This window comes from Abramis brama (genome assembly GCF_963993115.1).
Source record: "Abramis brama genome assembly, chromosome: 5".
Lineage (NCBI taxonomy): Eukaryota > Metazoa > Chordata > Actinopteri > Cypriniformes > Leuciscidae > Abramis > Abramis brama.
Window position 1 is genome coordinate 1577707 of NC_139967.1, and position 22294 is coordinate 1600000.

The following is a 22294-nucleotide window of genomic DNA, read 5'->3' on the forward strand; positions in this document are numbered from 1 at the left end:
GTATCATACAAATAAATAGTTAAAAAATCATACATTGTGATTTCTGGATTTTTTTTTTTAAGATTATGTCTCTCACAGTGGACATGCACCTACGATGACAATTTCAGACCCCTCCATGATTTCTAAGTGGGAGAACTTGCAAAATAGCAGGGTGTTCAAATACTTATTTTCCTCACTGTATACATGGATGGATGGACGGACAGACAGACAGACAGACAGATAGATAGATGTATGGATAGATAGATAGATGTATGGATAGATAGATAGATGTATGGATAGATAGATAGATAGATAGATAGATAGATAGATAGATAGATAGATAGATAGATAGATAGATAAACCAATCACAGAAGTGAAATCACATTAAAATTGTTTTAACTTTAACAAGCGCGCCCACTCGTGAGAGAACACGGTGCTGCATCTCGTGCCCGCGCGCGCGCTCACTGAGAGAAAAGCAGCTCATCATCATCTCAGAAGGACTGCAGACACTAACACACACACACAGATAAAGAGAGAGAGAGACAGAATAACTCAATGCCGAAATAAGACCCGTCCTGAAAGCGTGATCGCGCGCGAGAGAGATAGATACAGATACAGAATAAATCAATGCCGAAATTCACTTGAAACACATTCATTCATTGCCGGTCATCGCGATGGGGAACCGGGGGATGGAGGATCTGATTCCTCTGGTCAACCGAATGCAAGATGCGTTCGCCGCCATCGGTCAGAACGCGAACCTGGACCTGCCGCAGATCGCGGTGGTGGGCGGACAAAGCGCCGGGAAAAGCTCCGTGCTCGAGAACTTCGTGGGGAAGTAAGTCGTTCATGCATTATAATCATATGCAACACCTAATAACATACAATAATAAAGCAGTATCAATCTTATATTCCAGCTCAGTCATGCATCAATGATATGCAAAGGTCATTGTGAGGATGATAACCTTTAAGTGTTATTGAGGCATGATGGAGGATCATACAATCACCAGCCATTTTCACAACAACACATCTAAATCCAGTTACATAATCCCCCTCAATAGTCATGTATAGTGTATTCTTCAATATGCATGAGTGCATCATCATCATTAGTGAAATCTGTGATGATGATGATGATAATAATAATAATGCACAAGCTCAGAAGCCATAACAGAAATACTGTGTGAAAGATGGATGCTGATGCAGGTTCACCTTTGTGTTGCTGGAGAGTCAACCTGCACAAGGCAGATAATAATGAGCTGAGATTATGCATAAGCAATTAAACATAACAATTATCTGCCCTTTTATTATGGAGACATTCTCTAATGTTGCATGGCACTGTTTCAGTATAAAAACAGAAAACATTTGATTTCATGCATGCAACAACAACAAAATCCTCATTAGCAGTGTTTGCTAACTAATTAAACCTCTTAAAGCGTGTTTGTGCTCCAGACATGAACGATTCCTCAAATCTACTACTAGCGTTCAGATGCACCATTTTCACCTGCTGGACCAGAAAACAGGTGGAAAAAAACCCTACAGACACACATTAAAGGCCTGAGTCACATCTAGATATCCAGACGATCAGAGATGTGACACCCTAGCAACACCCTAGCAACCTAGAACATCTTAGCAACGCCCTAGCAACCACCCACAACATTCAAGCATCATGGTGGTGTTTTAGCTAATGTAAAATGTCTCACCATGGAGCACAAACTCAGAAAACAGGCATAATTATCTTAAGCTTTTCAGTGTGAGGCATTATAAATATTGAGAAGGACGATGCCACATTATATTATTTAGGTAAAGTGTGAAACATGATGCTGTTTCTGAGGATATATTGGTGATTGACAGGTTTTAATCAACATTAGCATTTCTCAGAATTGGCAGCCCTCACATCACATAATATCAACACTGAAATAAATTTGTTGCACTGACTTGACTGCCAGTGTTTTTGGACTGTATATTAAATCTGGAGGGGGAATATATTTTTGGTTGTGTGTGTGTGTGTGTGTGTGTGTGTGTGTCTAAGTCTTACGCTGCATGATTCAGCAACTCTTGCTGCTGACGGAGGTCGTGTGTGAGGCACTGATGCTCTCAGAGAGCCACATAACACAGCACAATTAACTAGATTTGTGCATTTTAATTTAATTTTGCCAGTGGAATATGATCCCATTTAGTTCTAGTTACTGATTTCATTGACCTGATCGTGAAGAACTTTCTGTTCTTCACCATTCACGTTACATAAACACTGTTTAAAACAACGTTTATTACTGTATAACCAATGTATGAGCATTCATACGTGAAGATATGAATAGATCTGAGGTGTCAGTCACAATCTGTAAAGAAAAAGACAGTCACTACAATTTTTTTTTAGATAAAAGCTTGTTAGAATAAAAAGACAAACCTAACCTATGTCAGTGCAGTAATTTGCCATTTTATATTTTTAATTCAATGCAAAAGAACTGGATCCCCTAAGTTAGAGGGGTCATGACATTCAAGGACAACATGTTCCTTGACATTCACTTATTATGTTATTTAAGTCTAATTGCACAGAAAACAAATGTATATGTGGAAAAACGATAATTTTTTACACTCATTCTGAGCCTGTCTGTAATGATCAGTTTTTAAGGCGCGGCTCCTTTAAGGCTTGTCAGTAAACGCCACTGTTGTCGTTGCAGAGGAAACAGTATCAACGTCAACTCACTGTTGAAAACATTATCCATATAAAACCATAATTTACAGACAGCATTATGAAATGATTTACTCAGGGTTTGTGATGCAGTTTATTATAATCTGAACACACATCTGTATGCTGTATCAGTGTAGACAGCGTCAGTCATTATAATCTGAACACACATCTGTATACTGTATCAGTGTATCAGCACCAGTCATTATAATCTGAACACACTGTGTACTGTATCAGTGTAGACAGCGTCAGTCATTATAATCTGAATGCACATCTGTATACTGTATCAGTGTAGACAGCGTCAGTCATTATAATCTGAACACACATCTGTATACTGTATCAGTGTATCAGCGTCAATCATTATATCTGAACGCACATCTGTATACTGTATCAGTGTAGACAGCGTCAATCATTATATCTGAACGCACATCTGTATACTGTATCAGTGTATCAGCGTCAATCATTATATCTGAACGCACATCTGTATACTGTATCAGTGTAGACAGCGTCAGTCATAATCTGAACACACATCTGTATACTGTATCAGTGTATCAGCGTCAGTCATTATAATCTGAACACACATCTGTATACTGTATCAGTGTAGACAGTCAGTCATTATAATCTGAATGCACATCTGTATACTGTATCAGTGTATCAGCATCAATCATTATATCTGAACGCACATCTGTATACTGTATCAGTGTAGACAGCGTCAGTCATTAAAATCTGAACGCACATCTGTATACTGTATCAGTGTATCAGCATCAATCATTAAATCTGAACGCACATCTGTATACTGTATCAGTGTAGACAGCGTCAGTCATAATCTAAACACACATCTGTATTCTGAAGCACATCTGTATACTGTATCAGTGTAGACAGCGTCAGTCATTATAATCTGAACGCACATCTGTATACTGACGCACATCTGTATACTGTATCAGTGTAGACAGCGTCAGTCATTAAAATCTGAACGCACATCTGTATACTGACGCACATCTGTATACTGTATCAGTGTAGACAGCGTCAGTCATTATAATCTGAACGCACATCTGTATACTGACGCACATCTGTATACTGTATCAGTGTAGACACCGTCAGTCATTAAAATCTGAACGCACATCTGTATACTGACGCACATCTGTATACTGTATCAGTGTAGACAGCGTCAGTCATTAAAATCTGAACGCACATCTGTATACTGTATCAGTGTATCAGCATCAATCATTATATCTGAACGCACATCTGTATACTGTATCAGTGTAGACAGCGTCAGTCATAATCTGAACACACATCTGTATACTGACGCACATCTGTATACTGTATCAGTGTAGATAGCGTCAGTTATTATAATTTGAACACACATCTGTATACTGTATCAGTGTAGACTGTCAGTTATTATAATCTGAACACACATCTGTATACTGACGCACATCTGTATACTGTATCAGTGTAGACTGTCAGTCATTATAATCTGAACACACATCTGTATACTGACGCACATCTGTATACTGACGCACATCTGTATACTGTATCAGTGTATCAGCGTCAGTCATTATAATCTGAACACACATCTGTATACTGACGCACATCTGTATACTGACGCACATCTGTATACTGTATCAGTGTAGACGGCGTCAGTCATTATAATTGAACGTACATCTGTATACTGTATCAGTGTATCAACATCAATCATTATATCTGAACGCACATCTGTATACTGTATCAGTGTAGACAGCGTCAGTCATAATCTGAACACACATCTGTATACTGACGCACATCTGTATACTGTATCAGTGTAGACAGTCAGTCATTATAATCTGAACGCACATCTGTATACTGTATCAGTGTATCAGCATCAATCATTATATCTGAACGCACATCTGTATACTGTATCAGTGTAGACAGTGTCAGTCATAATCTGAACACACATCTGTATACTGTATCAGTGTAGACTGTCAGTCATAATCTGAACACACATCTGTATACTGACGCACATCTGTATACTGTATCAGTGTAGACAGCGTCAGTCATTATAATCTGAATGCACATCTGTATACTGTATCAGTGTAGACTGTCAGTCATTATAATCTGAACACACATCTGTATACTGACGCACATCTGTATACTGACGCACATCTGTATACTGTATCAGTGTAGACGGCGTCAGTCATTATAATTGAACGCACATCTGTATACTGTATCAGTGTATCAACATCAATCATTATATCTGAACGCACATCTGTATACTGTATCAGTGTAGACAGCGTCAGTCATAATCTGAACACACATCTGTATACTGACGCACATCTGTATACTGTATCAGTGTAGACAGCGTCAGTCATTATAATCTGAACGCACATCTGTATACTGTATCAGTGTAGACAGCATCAGTCATTATAATCTGAACACACATCTGTATACTGTAAGTGTATCAGAGTCAGTCATTATAATTGAACGCACATCTGTATACTGATGCACATCTGTATACTGTATCAGTGTAGACAGCGTCAGTCATTATAATCTGAACGCACACCTGTATACTGTATCATTGTAGACTGTCAGTCATTATAATCTGAACACACATCTGTATACTGACGCACATCTGTATAATGTATCAGTGTAGACTGTCAGTCATTATAATCTGAACACACATCTGTATACTGACGCACATTTGTATAATGTATCAGTGTAGACAGTGTCAGTCATTATAATCTGAACACACATCTGTATACTGTATCAGTGTAGACAGCGTCAGTCATTATAATCTGAACGCACACCTGTATACTGTATCATTGTAGACTGTCAGTCATTATAATCTGAACACACATCTGTATACTGACGCACATCTGTATAATGTATCAGTGTAGACTGTCAGTCATTATAATCTGAACACACATCTGTATACTGACGCACATTTGTATAATGTATCAGTGTAGACAGTGTCAGTCATTATAATCTGAACACACATCTGTATACTGTATCAGTGAAGACAGCGTCAGTCATTATAATCTGAACACACATCTGTATACTGTATCAGTGTAGACAGCGTCAGTCATAATCTGAACACACATCTGTATACTGACGCACATCTGTATACTGTATCAGTGTAGACAGCGTCAGTCATAATCTGAACACACATCTGTATACTGACGCACATCTGTATACTGTATCAGTGTAGACAGCGTCAGTCATTATAATCTGAATGCACATCTGTATACTGACACACATCTGTATACTGTATCAGTGTAGACGGCATCAGTAATTATAATTGAACGCACATCTGTATACAGTATCAGTGTAGACAGCGTCAGTCATTATAATTGAACGCACATCTGTATACTGTATCAGTGTATCAGCGTCAGTCATTATAATCTGAACGCACATCTGTATACTGTATCAGTGTAGACTGTCAGTCATAATCTGAACACACATCTGTATATTGACGCACATCTGTATACTGTATCAGTGTAGACGGCGTCAGTCATTATAATCTGAATGCACATCTGTATACTGTATCAGTGTAGACTGTCAGTCATTATAATCTGAACACACATCTGTATACTGACGCACATCTGTATACTGTATCAGTGTAGACAGCGTCAGTCATTATAATCTGAACGCACATCTGTATACTGTATCAGTGTAGACAGCATCAGTCATTATAATCTGAACACACATCTGTATACTGACGCACATCTGTATACTGACGCACATCTGTATACTGTATCAGTGTAGACGGCGTCAGTCATTATAATTGAACGCACATCTGTATACTGTATCAGTGTATCAACATCAATCATTATATCTGAACGCACATCTGTATACTGTATCAGTGTAGACAGCGTCAGTCATAATCTGGACACACATCTGTATACTGACGCACATCTGTATACTGTATCAGTGTAGACAGCGTCAGTCATTATAATCTGAACGCACATCTGTATACTGTATCAGTGTAGACAGCATCAGTCATTATAATCTGAACACACATCTGTATACTGTAAGTGTATCAGAGTCAGTCATTATAATTGAACGCACATCTGTATACTGATGCACATCTGTATATACTGTATCAGTGTAGACAGCGTCAGTCATTATAATCTGAACGCACACCTGTATACTGACGCACATCTGTATAATGTATCAGTGTAGACAGCGTCAGTCATAATCTGAACACACATCTGTATACTGACGCACATCTGTATAATGTATCAGTGTAGACTGTCAGTCATTATAATCTGAACACACATCTGTATACTGACGCACATTTGTATAATGTATCAGTGTAGACAGTGTCAGTCATTATAATCTGAACACACATCTGTATACTGTATCAGTGTAGACAGCGTCAGTCATTAGAATCTGAACACACATCTGTATACTGTATCAGTGAAGACAGCGTCAGTCATTATAATCTGAACACACATCTGTATACTGTATCAGTGTAGACAGCGTCAGTCATAATCTGAACACACATCTGTATACTGACGCACATCTGTATACTGTATCAGTGTAGACAGCGTCAGTCATTATAATCTGAATGCACATCTGTATACTGACACACATCTGTATACTGTATCAGAGTAGACGGCATCAGTAATTATAATTGAACGCACATCTGTATACAGTATCAGTGTAGACAGCGTCAGTCATTATAATTGAACGCACATCTGTATACTGTATCAGTGTATCAGCGTCAGTCATAATAATCTGAACGCACATCTGTATACTGTATCAGTGTAGACTGTCAGTCATTATAATCTGAACACACATCTGTATACTGACACACATCTGTATAATGTATCAGTGTAGACAGTGTCAGTCATTATAATCTGAATGCACATCTGTATACTGACACACATCTGTATACTGTATCAGTGTAGACGGCATCAGTAATTATAATTGAACGCACATCTGTATACAGTATCAGTGTAGACAGCGTCAGTCATTATAATTGAACGCACATCTGTATACTGTATCAGTGTATCAGCGTCAGTCATTATAATCTGAACACACATCTGTATACTGTATCAGTGTAGACAGCGTCAGTCATAATCTGAACACACATCTGTATACTGACGCACATCTGTATACTGTATCAGTGTAGACAGCGTCAGTCATTATAATCTGAATGCACATCTGTATACTGACACACATCTGTATACTGTATCAGAGTAGACGGCATCAGTAATTATAATTGAACGCACATCTGTATACAGTATCAGTGTAGACAGCGTCAGTCATTATAATTGAACGCACATCTGTATACTGTATCAGTGTATCAGCGTCAGTCATAATAATCTGAACGCACATCTGTATACTGTATCAGTGTAGACTGTCAGTCATTATAATCTGAACACACATCTGTATACTGACACACATCTGTATAATGTATCAGTGTAGACAGTGTCAGTCATTATAATCTGAATGCACATCTGTATACTGACACACATCTGTATACTGTATCAGTGTAGACGGCATCAGTAATTATAATTGAACGCACATCTGTATACAGTATCAGTGTAGACAGCGTCAGTCATTATAATTGAACGCACATCTGTATACTGTATCAGTGTATCAGCGTCAGTCATTATAATCTGAACGCACATCTGTATACTGTATCAGTGTAGACTGTCAGTCATTATAATCTGAACACACATCTGTATACTGACACACATCTGTATAATGTATCAGTGTAGACTGTCAGTCATTATAATCTGAACACACATCTGTATACTGACACACATCTGTATAATGTATCAGTGTAGACAGCGTCAGTCATTATAATCTGAATGCACATCTGTATACTGACACATCTGTATACTGTATCAGTGTAGACGGCGTCAGTAATTATAATTGAATGCACATCTGTATACTGTATCAGTGTATCAGAGTCAGTCATTATAATCTGAACACACATCTGTATACTGTATCAGTGTAGACAGCGTCAGTCATTATAATCTGAACACACATCGGTATACTGTATCAGTGTAGACAGCGTCAGTCATTATAATCTGAACACACATCGGTATACTGTATCAGTGTATAAGCGTCAGTCATTATAATCTGAACACACATCTGTATACTGACGCACATCTGTATACTGACGCACATCTGTATACTGTATCAGTGTAGACGCGTCAGTCATTATAATTGAACGCACATCTGTATACTGTATCAGTGTAGACAGTGTCAGTCATTATAATCTGAACACACATCTGTATACTGTATCAGTGTATCAGCGTCAATCATTATATCTGAACGCACATCTGTATACTGTATCAGTGTAGACAGCGTCAATCATTATATCTGAACGCACATCTGTATACTGTATCAGTGTATCAGCGTCAATCATTATATCTGAACGCACATCTGTATACTGTATCAGTGTAGACAGCGTCAGTCATAATCTGAACACACATCTGTATATTGACGCACATCTGTATACTGTATCAGTGTAGACGGCGTCAGTCATTATAATCTGAATGCACATCTGTATACTGTATCAGTGTAGACTGTCAGTCATTATAATCTGAACACACATCTGTATACTGACGCACATCTGTATACTGACGCACATCTGTATACTGTATCAGTGTAGACGGCGTCAGTCATTATAATTGAACGCACATCTGTATACTGTATCAGTGTATCAACATCAATCATTATATCTGAACGCACATCTGTATACTGTATCAGTGTAGACAGCGTCAGTCATAATCTGAACACACATCTGTATACTGACGCACATCTGTATACTGTATCAGTGTAGACAGCGTCAGTCATTATAATCTGAACGCACATCTGTATACTGTATCAGTGTAGACAGCATCAGTCATTATAATCTGAACACACATCTGTATACTGTAAGTGTATCAGAGTCAGTCATTATAATTGAACGCACATCTGTATACTGATGCACATCTGTATATACTGTATCAGTGTAGACAGCGTCAGTCATTATAATCTGAACGCACACCTGTATACTGACGCACATCTGTATAATGTATCAGTGTAGACAGCGTCAGTCATAATCTGAACACACATCTGTATACTGACGCACATCTGTATAATGTATCAGTGTAGACTGTCAGTCATTATAATCTGAACACACATCTGTATACTGACGCACATTTGTATAATGTATCAGTGTAGACAGTGTCAGTCATTATAATCTGAACACACATCTGTATACTGTATCAGTGTAGACAGCGTCAGTCATTAGAATCTGAACACACATCTGTATACTGTATCAGTGAAGACAGCGTCAGTCATTATAATCTGAACACACATCTGTATACTGTATCAGTGTAGACAGCGTCAGTCATAATCTGAACACACATCTGTATACTGACGCACATCTGTATACTGTATCAGTGTAGACAGCGTCAGTCATTATAATCTGAATGCACATCTGTATACTGACACACATCTGTATACTGTATCAGAGTAGACGGCATCAGTAATTATAATTGAACGCACATCTATACAGTATCAGTGTAGACAGCGTCAGTCATTATAATCTGAACACACATCTGTATACTGTATCAGTGTATCAGCGTCAGTCATTATATCTGAACGCACATCTGTATACTGTATCAGTGTAGACAGCGTCAATCATTATATCTGAACGCACATCTGTATACTGTATCAGTGTATCAGCGTCAATCATTATATCTGAACGCACATCTGTATACTGTATCAGTGTAGACAGCGTCAGTCATAATCTGAACACACATCTGTATACTGTATCAGTGTATCAGCGTCAGTCATTATAATCTGAACACACATCTGTATACTGTATCAGTGTAGACAGCGTCAGTCATTATAATCTGAACACACATCTGTATACTGTATCAGTGTATAAGCGTCAGTCATTATAATCTGAACACACATCTGTATACTGACGCACATCTGTATACTGACGCACATCTGTATACTGTATCAGTGTAGACAGCGTCAGTCATTAGAATCTGAACACACATCTGTATACTGTATCAGTGAAGACAGCGTCAGTCATTATAATCTGAACACACATCTGTATACTGTATCAGTGTAGACAGCGTCAGTCATAATCTGAACACACATCTGTATACTGACACACATCTGTATACTGTATCAGTGTAGACAGCGTCAGTCATTATAATCTGAATGCACATCTGTATACTGACACACATCTGTATACTGTATCAGTGTAGACGGCATCAGTAATTATAATTGAACGCACATCTGTATACAGTATCAGTGTAGACAGCGTCAGTCATTATAATTGAACGCACATCTGTATACTGTATCAGTGTATCAGCGTCAGTCATTATAATCTGAACGCACATCTGTATACTGTATCAGTGTAGACTGTCAGTCATAATCTGAACACACATCTGTATACTGACGCACATCTGTATACTGTATCAGTGTAGACGGCGTCAGTCATTATAATCTGAATGCACATCTGTATACTGTATCAGTGTAGACTGTCAGTCATTATAATCTGAACACACATCTGTATACTGACGCACATCTGTATACTGTATCAGTGTAGACGGCGTCAGTCATTATAATTGAACGCACATCTGTATACTGTATCAGTGTATCAACATCAATCATTATATCTGAACGCACATCTGTATATTGTATCAGTGTAGACAGCGTCAGTCATAATCTGAACACACATCTGTATACTGACGCACATCTGTATACTGTATCAGTGTAGACAGCGTCAGTCATTATAATCTGAACGCACATCTGTATACTGTATCAGTGTAGACAGCATCAGTCATTATAATCTGAACACACATCTGTATACTGTAAGTGTATCAGAGTCAGTCATTATAATTGAACGCACATCTGTATACTGATGCACATCTGTATACTGTATCAGTGTAGACAGCGTCAGTCATTATAATCTGAACGCACACCTGTATACTGACGCATATCTGTATAATGTATCAGTGTAGACTGTCAGTCATTATAATCTGAACACACATCTGTATACTGACGCACATTTGTATAATGTATCAGTGTAGACAGTGTCAGTCATTATAATCTGAACACACATCTGTATACTGTATCAGTGTAGACAGCGTCAGTCATTAGAATCTGAACACACATCTGTATACTGACGCACATCTGTATACTGTATCAGTGTAGACAGCGTCAGTCATTATAATCTGAACACACATCTGTATACTGTATCAGTGAAGACAGCGTCAGTCATTATAATCTGAACACACATCTGTATACTGTATCAGTGTAGACAGCGTCAGTCATAATCTGAACACACATCTGTATACTGACGCACATCTGTATACTGTATCAGTGTAGACAGCGTCAGTCATTATAATCTGAATGCACATCTGTATACTGACACACATCTGTATACTGTATCAGAGTAGACGGCATCAGTAATTATAATTGAACGCACATCTGTATACAGTATCAGTGTAGACAGCGTCAGTCATTATAATTGAACGCACATCTGTATACTGTATCAGTGTATCAGCGTCAGTCATTATAATCTGAACGCACATCTGTATACTGTATCAGTGTAGACTGTCAGTCATTATAATCTGAACACACATCTGTATACTGACACACATCTGTATAATGTATCAGTGTAGACAGTGTCAGTCATTATAATCTGAATGCACATCTGTATACTGACACACATCTGTATACTGTATCAGTGTAGACGGCATCAGTAATTATAATTGAACGCACATCTGTATACAGTATCAGTGTAGACAGCGTCAGTCATTATAATTGAACGCACATCTGTATACTGTATCAGTGTATCAGCGTCAGTCATTATAATCTGAACGCACATCTGTATACTGTATCAGTGTAGACTGTCAGTCATTATAATCTGAACACACATCTGTATACTGACACACATCTGTATAATGTATCAGTGTAGACTGTCAGTCATTATAATCTGAACACACATCTGTATACTGACACATCTGTATAATGTATCAGTGTAGACAGCGTCAGTCATTATAATCTGAATGCACATCTGTATACTGACACATCTGTATACTGTATCAGTGTAGACGGCGTCAGTAATTATAATTGAACGCACATCTGTATACTGTATCAGTGTATCAGAGTCAGTCATTATAATCTGAACACACATCTGTATACTGTATCAGTGTAGACAGCGTCAGTCATTATAATCTGAACACACATCGGTATACTGTATCAGTGTAGACAGCGTCAGTCATTATAATCTGAACACACATCTGTATACTGTATCAGTGTATAAGCGTCAGTCATTATAATCTGAACACACATCTGTATACTGACGCACATCTGTATACTGACGCACATCTGTATACTGTATCAGTGTAGACGGCGTCAGTCATTATAATTGAACGCACATCTGTATACTGTATCAGTGTAGACAGTGTCAGTCATTATAATCTGAACACACATCTGTATACTGTATCAGTGTAGACAGCGTCAGTCATTATAATCTGAACACACATCTGTATACTGTATCAGTGTAGACGGCGTCAGTCATTATAATCTGAACGCACATCTGTATACTGTATCAGTGAAGACAGCGTCAGTCATTATAATCTGAACACACATCTGTATACTGTATCAGTGTAGACGGCGTCAGTCATTATAATCTGAACGCACATCTGTATACTGTATCAGTGTATCAGCGTCAGTCATTATAATCTGAACACACATCTGTATACTGTATCAGTGTATCAGAGTCAGTCATTATAATCTGAACACACATCTGTATACTGTATCAGTGTAGACAGCGTCAGTCATTATAATCTGAACACACATCTGTATACTGTATCAGTGTAGACAGTGTCTTGTCATTATAATCTGAACACACATCTGTATACTGACGCACATCTGTATACTGTATCAGTGTAGATGGCGTCAGTCATTATAATTGAACGCACATCTGTATACTGTATCAGTGTAGACAGCATCAGTCATAATCTGAACACACATCTGTATACTGACGCACATCTGTATACTGACGCACATCTGTATACTGTATCAGTGTAGACAGCGTCAGTCATTATAATCTGAACACACATCTGTATACTGACGCACATCTGTATACTGACGCACATCTGTATACTGTATCAGTGTAGACAGCGTCAGTCATAATCTGAACACACATCTGTATACTGACGCACATCTGTATACTGACGCACATCTGTATACTGTATCAGTGTAGACAGCGTCAGTCATTATAATCTGAACACACATCTGTATACTGTATCAGTGTAGACAGCGTCAGTCATAATTTGAACACACATCTGTATACTGTATCAGTGTAGACTATCAGTCATTATAATCTGAACGCACATCTGTATACTGACGCACATCTGTATACTGTATCAGTGTAGACTATCAGTCATTATAATCTGAACGCACATCTGTATACTGACGCACATCTGTATACTGTATCAGTGTAGACTATCAGTCATTATAATCTGAACACACATCTGTATACTGTATCAGTGTAGACAGCGTCAGTCATTATAATCTGAACACACATCTGTATACTGTATCAGTGTAGACGGCGTCAGTCATTATAATCTGAACACACATCTGTATACTGTATCAGTGAAGACAGCATAACAATTGGTCGATGTCTTGCTCTGGAGGCGGGCATATGCAAATGTATTTGCCCGTTTGACATCACAGATCCCTCAATATTCAAACGAGCCGTTTTTGGAGCATGATTAAATAAGTGCTTATCTGACAGCATGATTTCACAATGTTTTGTCTGTAAATTACGTTTTTATAAGGATAATGTTTTCAATAGTGAGTGGGCATTGATACTGTTTCCTCTGCAATGACGTTAGCCAATCACAACACTGGCATTTACTGACAAGCCTTAAAGGAGCCGCACCTTAAAAACTGATCATTTCAGACAGAGGCTCAGAATGAGGGTTAAAAATAATTGTTTTTCCTCATATATATATAGTTTTTTGTGCAAAAAACTTAACATTATAAGTGAACCTCAAGGAACATATTAAAATAAAATAAAAAATCCATGTCATGACCCCTTTAAACGCACAAAAACCTCTTGGCAAATTTGATTTCTCATGTCAAGACCCCTTTAATTTTTTTGGTCCTCATGAAGGATCAGGATTTTAGATACGGACACTTGCAGATGGTGAGAAGAAGCACAATCTGCTATTTAAATCTGGCAAAATTAACATCATTAACTCTACACTATTTTAACAAAAGCCTCTTCCTATATTTAGACCTCGAGTCAAACAGTCTCTGCAATTATCCTGCGGGAATTCGTTGTTCAAAATCTGGAATGCCTCGCAAATCCTGGAAAACTACTAATTACATCTAAATAAAGATGATGTGTTATTCACCACAGGAACAATCAGTGACTAAACCTCTAAATAAACCTAAATAATAAAGTTATATTTAGTGTAAACGGATGAACACACACGGATGTTGTTTGTCATCTCTGCAGCGTTATTATAGTCAAGCAACATTTCTAATTTTATTTAGTTTAACCTCTAAATATCAAATTTATAGACGTGTTTTAAAAAAAACAACTAATAAAAAATTACAAAAATACAACAAAATTGCTAAAAGTTTAACTAAAATTAAAATGAAACCAGAATATATATATATATATATATTTTTATATATATATATATATATATATATATATATATATATATATATATATATAAAACTATAATAGTATATTATATTATTATAGTTAAAAAAATAACACTGCATCTCCATTATATTGAAAAATAGTCATAGAACAATTTAGTCCCAGAATAAACAGTTTTCAGTGATTACTGCATATTTTCTCTTTAATCTTAGTGATTTTTGAGTATATATTGCCTTGAAAATAAAGATAAAAGCAGCTAATTTAACAAAAGTTGGCCTCTATAACGGGGCGTGTTGTCACAACGGGACTCTACAAATATATATAAGACATTTCAGCAAAAACAGTAAAATGGTTATGAATCTCAAAACTAAGAAACAGAAAGTATATAAAAGGTAACACAAAAATATTAAGCCATTGTTTTGGCTTCAGAAATCATAAACTGCACAAAATTACAAAATAAAAAAAAACAAACAAATGTGATAAAACACCTACAATTATTATTATTATTATTATTATTTTTAAATCCTCATTTACTGAAAACACAGTTCAAGCTTTCAGAAACAAACAAGGCAGCACTTTATGAGGTCTCATTTGTTTCAACATGACCTAACAATGTGCAATATTTTCATATGCAACCTCTGTTCATGTTAGTATGAACCAAACAAGACTTAGATGAACTAGATGAAGTGATGTGCATAAGTTTATGTGTTTCATGAACACATTCACACACACTGCTCTTCTGCGTTTCTAATCTGTCGGCCTTGTTTAAGCTGTTGATCCTTTTTACTTTTAATAGAAACAGTCGGTCTTATGTTTGCATAAGTTGATGCATTGGTTGCATTGCTTTTCGTCATGGTGATGCAGTGTCTGTGTGCTTTGGGTGTAGTCTTCCACAAACAAACAAACAAAAAACCCGCAATTTGTCTTATCAAAGCATTTTTTGCTGCAACAAACACTAAAAAACTCTTGAATGGACTGTTATATATCGATATGATTTCTATAATATCCAAAAGGGAGCATTGAAATGAAATTGGAGATCTGTAATGTTTGCCTGTGCAGAGTTCACTGGCACAATAGAGTGCATTAGCGCTCGCCTCCTTTTTCAGCGGCGCGGGATCCGGAAGTATTTTTCCATTCAGTTCTCCCATAGGGATTTAAAAGAAGTCCTTATTAAAGCATTATAAACTTTGATTTGAAGCAAACATTTTTTAGAAAATCGGACAAAAAGTCAAAGGTTTAAGACTGTGAACTTAACAGCTTTAATGAGGGACTACAAGTCCCTCTGAACTACAATCCCATGAAGAACTGCGAACACCGAACTGCATAATAGAGTTAAAAACGATGGAGAAATATAAAACTACTCATTTACAAATGTTGATTATATATATAAAAAAGACAATATATTTTTTAAGTTTATTGCAAAATATGCATAAATATACAAACATTTCAGCATTTTGAGAGCATAGAGAGATTAACTTGATTATGTCATTCGGGAGTGGGCGGAGCTAACAAGATCTTTTGGGCATGTTGCTTTCTTCAACTCGAATTTTCTGTACAGCATCATGGGTAATGTAGTTTATTTATAACATGATTATTAAAAATAAAAAGCTGTAATAATGTGGGCTTCAACAGAAGCAAATATATTAGATTAACAACCTAATAGCTCACAGTAGAGCTGTCTTTAAAGTCCCCCTGTGGTGTAAATCCAGCTTTTAATGTTGTTTATGTGTCTATGTGGTGTTTTTAATCTGCTTTAAGACAAACCATGTGTAAATTCATAAGTCGACTCCATTGCTGAGTATTTTCTCCTTAAAACTGCAGTGAACCAAAGACAGTCTCAAAAACACGCTTTGAAATCGCTGGTGTTTCTGACGTCACAAACTACCTTGTAACCAATCAGATCAACGTGTGATCGTCAACCAGTGGATCTCTGAGCTGAGTGAGTGAGTGGAGGCGGGGCTCATTTGCATATTCACAGAACCACACATACTAAATGAGGCAAGGGTGTCGAGTTACATTCAAGCTATGTTAAGGCAGGAAAAATAATTTTTGAAGGAAAAAACATTTAAATATGTAATTTTGGTGATCAAAGATGAGTTTTAATGGATAAAATGATTGACTGCAGGAGGACTTTATAAGGTATCGTTCATAATCAGTTTCCCTGTGGAGAAAATGAATGGAGCTGCACTCTATGCTAGTGTTGTTGGTGGTTGTGTGGTTTCTGGGGTGTTTTGATCTGAGTCTGACGTGACAGTAAAGCTCGAGGTCTGTTTAAAGCATCATGATGGCGTGTTGGACTGAGACTCGCAGCGCTATGAAGTCAGGAACTCTGAGGGTCGGTCTCTCATTGATTCAGGGACACCGTGTTCTTCGTCCTAATTTGTGAGCAGCAGCGTGACATGAGCTTCAGCGATTCGTTTGTTTGGCTTCTGAATCTTAACAAACGTTTTCTGCCGAGCCGTAATGAAGTCTTATGAAGGATGATGGATGATGGATGATGGATGTGATTTACTTTGAATAAAAATTATGAATAAATAAAAAAGTTTATTAGATTATGCATAATAAATAAAATGTAAACATATACCTATGTTTATTCACTAATATCGATTTAAAGCCACAGTATGGCATTTTTCTCCACTAGGGGTCGCTAACCTCTGTACAATAACAAAGGCGTAGTTTGATGACGCAACACATGCTAAGAATTATGGATCTTGTCGTCAACGTCAAGCCGGCCGATCTAATAATGTTTATGGATGACTGAATACATCGATGCTTTTATCATGACTATGATATGAAGCAGTTCGGGATTGCTAAGAGACAGCTATCAGCTCCACACGCGACGCGAGTCCCGCGGATATAAAGGAATATGAACATTTCATTCTACCGAACTACACGCAGAATTACTACTCACAGGTCAGTTTATTAGACAAATTAAACTTGTGAGGTAACGCAGCGCTGTTTCACTTGGTCTAACATTACACTATCACACTAAACTGCATTTGAATGTGTTGAAATGTATGTGTTAGTCTGTCTGTATGAGACTAGCAGTAAACTAGATCAACATTAGAATAACATACAGATCATATTTTAACATTTTATCATTGTTGAACAATATAATATTGATTAGTTTTATGTAAATGTGCTCACCTGTTTAATAAAGTACATGTAGGAGCGGTCGAAGTCTCGGACGTGGAGCTCTCGTTTATATACTGTCTATGGGAGCTCTCGGCATCTCGAAAACACCGCGCTGATATTGATTCTCGTTTTAGTTCTCCTTTTTTATCCAAAGTCTGCTTGCCATTGTCCATAATGTTTGAACGAAACAACAACAGCGTGCAGATAGACATTGCGAACTACAGTGGTCCACGTCAGTCGCTTTGGTTAATCAGAGGGCTCTGGTTCATAACTCTGGTTGCCATGGCAGCACGAGCGGAAACCAGGGACAACGCGGATATGACGCCATTGACGGCGACAAACCGGAAATAAAGAAACGTGCCGTGTCTAAAAATTAAATTAAAATTTCTCCTGGTTTGAAAGTAATTTCTCCGGGATAATGTAAGTACACAACTAAAAAAAATATATAACATAGATATAGTGATTTTTGCTCATTTTAAAGCAAAAAAGTTACATATTGTGCCTTTAACTGCACAACAAAATTTTAAATAAATGGAGCAACTCCATTGGCTCCTCAAACTGTCAATCAAACCTCATAACTCCGCCCACAGTTTGGCGCGTCTCTGCTTGTTTGCAGTGCAATGGTAAATGAAGAACTGGTTGCTTGAACAAGTACAGTGTTTTTTACTCCAGAAACATTATATAAAGGCTAATGTTTAATGTATTTGAGGAGCGGAGAACAGTGTCTTAGTCTAGCATTTGTCATCGACTCATTGTCAATACTACCTTAAATAGCCTGTGAGAAGCACTTCATCTTTAATAACATGAGATTTTATCCAAATGACAGAAAAAGCTGAGCGTCCACACACTGTAGCTACAGTAATCTTTATAATCTATAAGTTGATGAAAACGTAAAGCGATGCACTCACTGCCTCAGACACGGCCGTTCTAATGACCGACAAAAGACGTGTACGAAAAAACTCCATTTGAAGCTTGATTTTGGTAATATGTTATATAAATAAATGCAGCGCAATAATCATTTAATCTTGATTATCTTGTTTTCATAAGTCAAAATCATAACTGAAATTGAAGTTCAATTAATCATCCAGCAAACATTAATCTGCTAAATGTAATCTGTAAACCCGCTGTAGCTGAGAGTGTACCGTCCGGGATCTCACAGAATCAGTGTGTGTTGTTGTATGTGTCAAAATTATCGATTTTTTTTTTTATGCCAAAAATCATGAGGATATTCAGTAAAGATCATGTTCAATGAAGATATTTTGTAAATTTACTACCGTAAATATATAAAACATGTATCTGTGTGAGTGAATGCAGCACAATCGCCAACATAAATGAACAACTTTAAAGGAGATTTTCTCAATGTTTCGATTTTTTTGCACCCTCAGATTCCAGATTTACAATAGTTGTATCTCAGCCAAATATTGTCCTATCCTAACAAACCACACATCAATGGAAAGCTTATTTATTATGTATAAATCTCACTTTCAAAACATTGACCCATGTGATGGGTCAAGGGATGCAGGGTCAGGGTTTTGTGGTGCAGGGTCACGTCTGTGTTGTTTCAGCACCAAGGACAGCTCCGGCTGTGAGGAACACTGTTATGGGCTTTCAGATGTTCATTTGCACTGTTCAGATCTGTGCACACACACACACACACACTGCAAAAAATGCTTTTCTTACTCAGTATTTTTGTCTTGTTTCCAGTCCAAATATCTAAAAATTCTTAAATCAAGATGCATTTACTAGATGAGTAAAATGCCATACGATATTATGTCTTGTTTTCTGAGGAAATAAATGCGGTAAGAAAATATATGTTAATTCAAACAGAAACAAGATTATTTTTCTGACCCCATTGGCAGATCATTTTGCTTGTTTTAAGCAAAAACATACTTAATTTTGATTTATATTCCCAGAAAAAACTCTTCTAGTAAATGCATCTTGATTTAAGAATTTTTAGATATTTGGACTGGAAACAAGACAAAAATACTGAGTAAGAAAAGCATTTTTTGCAGTGCAGCAACATAAGAACTTCTATGAACTCCTGGGAACGGGCCACTAGGATGTTTCCCCGAGAACTAATGGTTCCATTAGGAACGTTTTCCTGGTTTCATTCACACCGCCAGTAGGAACTCTGAAGTGACGTAAGACACGCTTGTTGTTGGGACTTTTATTTTGACGGCGCTGAGAACGCCAGAGCTCACAGTGCTCATATTCTCCATGTTCATTAGTTTACGATCTGTCTAAAACATTATTAGACAGAACTGTTACACATATAAAGTAGACAGTAATGAAGAGTTATTAGCGTATGGCGTGTGTTGATGTCCAGTGTTGCTGAGCAGAAATACATAATCATGTTTCTCTTATTCTCCTCAGAGTCACGTTGGATTTTCTCCTCAGCGTAAAGATTAAGAGCTTCATCTATCACTGTTTTACATGTTCATAGAGTTAGTTTATGGAGTAAATATATATAGTATATAATCTGTGTGTTTACACAGCTTTTTAAAACTGGCGGGTTCTGGTGTTTCGCTTGTGATCGGCCAATCAGCAAACACTAACGTCACGGATAGTTCCTGTAGCGCTGGTTTAGACCGACTCTGAAGGAGGAGTAAATTAGTTCATCCAAAAGGAGTTCCTAGAACTAAAATCATTCCCGGTTCCTGCGGTGCGAACACGCCGACATCCGGGAGCTTCCGGCAATAGTTCCTCCGGTGCGAAAGCCCCTAATAGTGTCGGCCCAGATCCGGCCCACATCTGGTACACGTTGAATTCACATGGATCTGGGCCGACACTATGTTGCTGAAGTGAATCAATCAAAACTAACTTTATCTGGACAATAACTTTATTCTAGATCTGCTGTAAAGCCCTAACAATCTCTGTTACTGTAATCTCCTGTTCTCACTGTAAAGCTGCTGTGAAACATCTGTATTGATAAAAGCGCTGTATAGATGAAGGTGATTTGACTGTCTGGGTGTCATAAGCCCTATCCGGACGGGACTGGTGTATCATGGAGAGGAGGGGTAAAGTAATAATCACCAGAGCTTCTGTGTGATTTTAGTCCCGTCTGAATGTGCATCTCAGTGATCATCACGGACAATGTCAGGAAAGATTACGGCGACTTTTACCTTCAGTAAAAAGGTCTGGAAAAATGACCTCAGGTGATACTGATCCCGTGCGAATAGACCCGGTGCAGATATGTACGTAAATATTTCGTAATTTCCTAATTAAAAGTAGTTTTCCGCGTTTTTTCCGAGTATGGAGACGCTTGATAAAACATCAGTTGCGTTCTAGACGCTGGGACGAGTCTGTGGCAAAACTGAAGTGTTTCACACACACACCATCAGATCAGAGAGAAGATCGACAGCACTTGTTATAAAAATCTTTTAGCGTTAGATAAGTGCCTATTACAAACACAATCCAATATGAAGTTAATTAATACATCGTTCGACTGGACAGAACTGTTTTATATATATAAATATAGGTTATGTGTGTTTGTGCACGTGATATCAGGAAGCAGCGTAACACACACATGACGACAGGAGTGACAGCGGTGTGTAAATCGAGTTACTCTCACACTTCTGCTAGTTTTACTGAGATCTCTTATCCCGTGCGAATTGGCCATTAATATTACAATATTACAATATTACATTACTCCATCTACCCTGGTAAAGTTAATCCCGTCTGAATAGAGCTATAATGAGAGTTTGAACTGTATGACTGAATGCGCTGGTAAAGCTGGTCTATATCGCTGTCAGACGCAGGTCTGGAGCTGTAGTGTTGTGGATCTGAGCCGGGTTTAGCAGGATTACCTCTAATCTGAGGTCCCGGGTTCATTCGCTGCTTTAATCTGACGCTTCATTCGCCGTAGTGTG

The 22294-nt window shown here is 37.6% G+C and overlaps 1 protein-coding gene across 25 annotated transcripts in view; it reads left to right on the top strand.

Annotated features, from left to right (window-relative positions):
* Positions 1 to 430: 430 nt before the first annotated feature.
* The window catches only part of dnm1a (dynamin 1a), a gene marked incomplete at its 3' end in the record, with an annotated part of 101423 nt that continues 79559 nt past the window's right edge, over positions 431 to 22294 (top strand). For 18 of the 25 annotated variants that reach the window (XR_014606243.1, XR_014606244.1, XR_014606245.1 and 15 more), the window contains exon 1: positions 432 to 814. Coding sequence is in view for 9 of the 25 variants with exons in the window: in XM_084114593.1 (XP_083970719.1) it covers positions 654 to 814 (161 nt within the window). Of the gene's footprint in view, positions 815 to 22294 lie in introns of all 25 variants that reach the window. The other 7 variants (XR_014606236.1, XR_014606237.1, XR_014606238.1 and 4 more) reach the window with 1 other exon arrangement.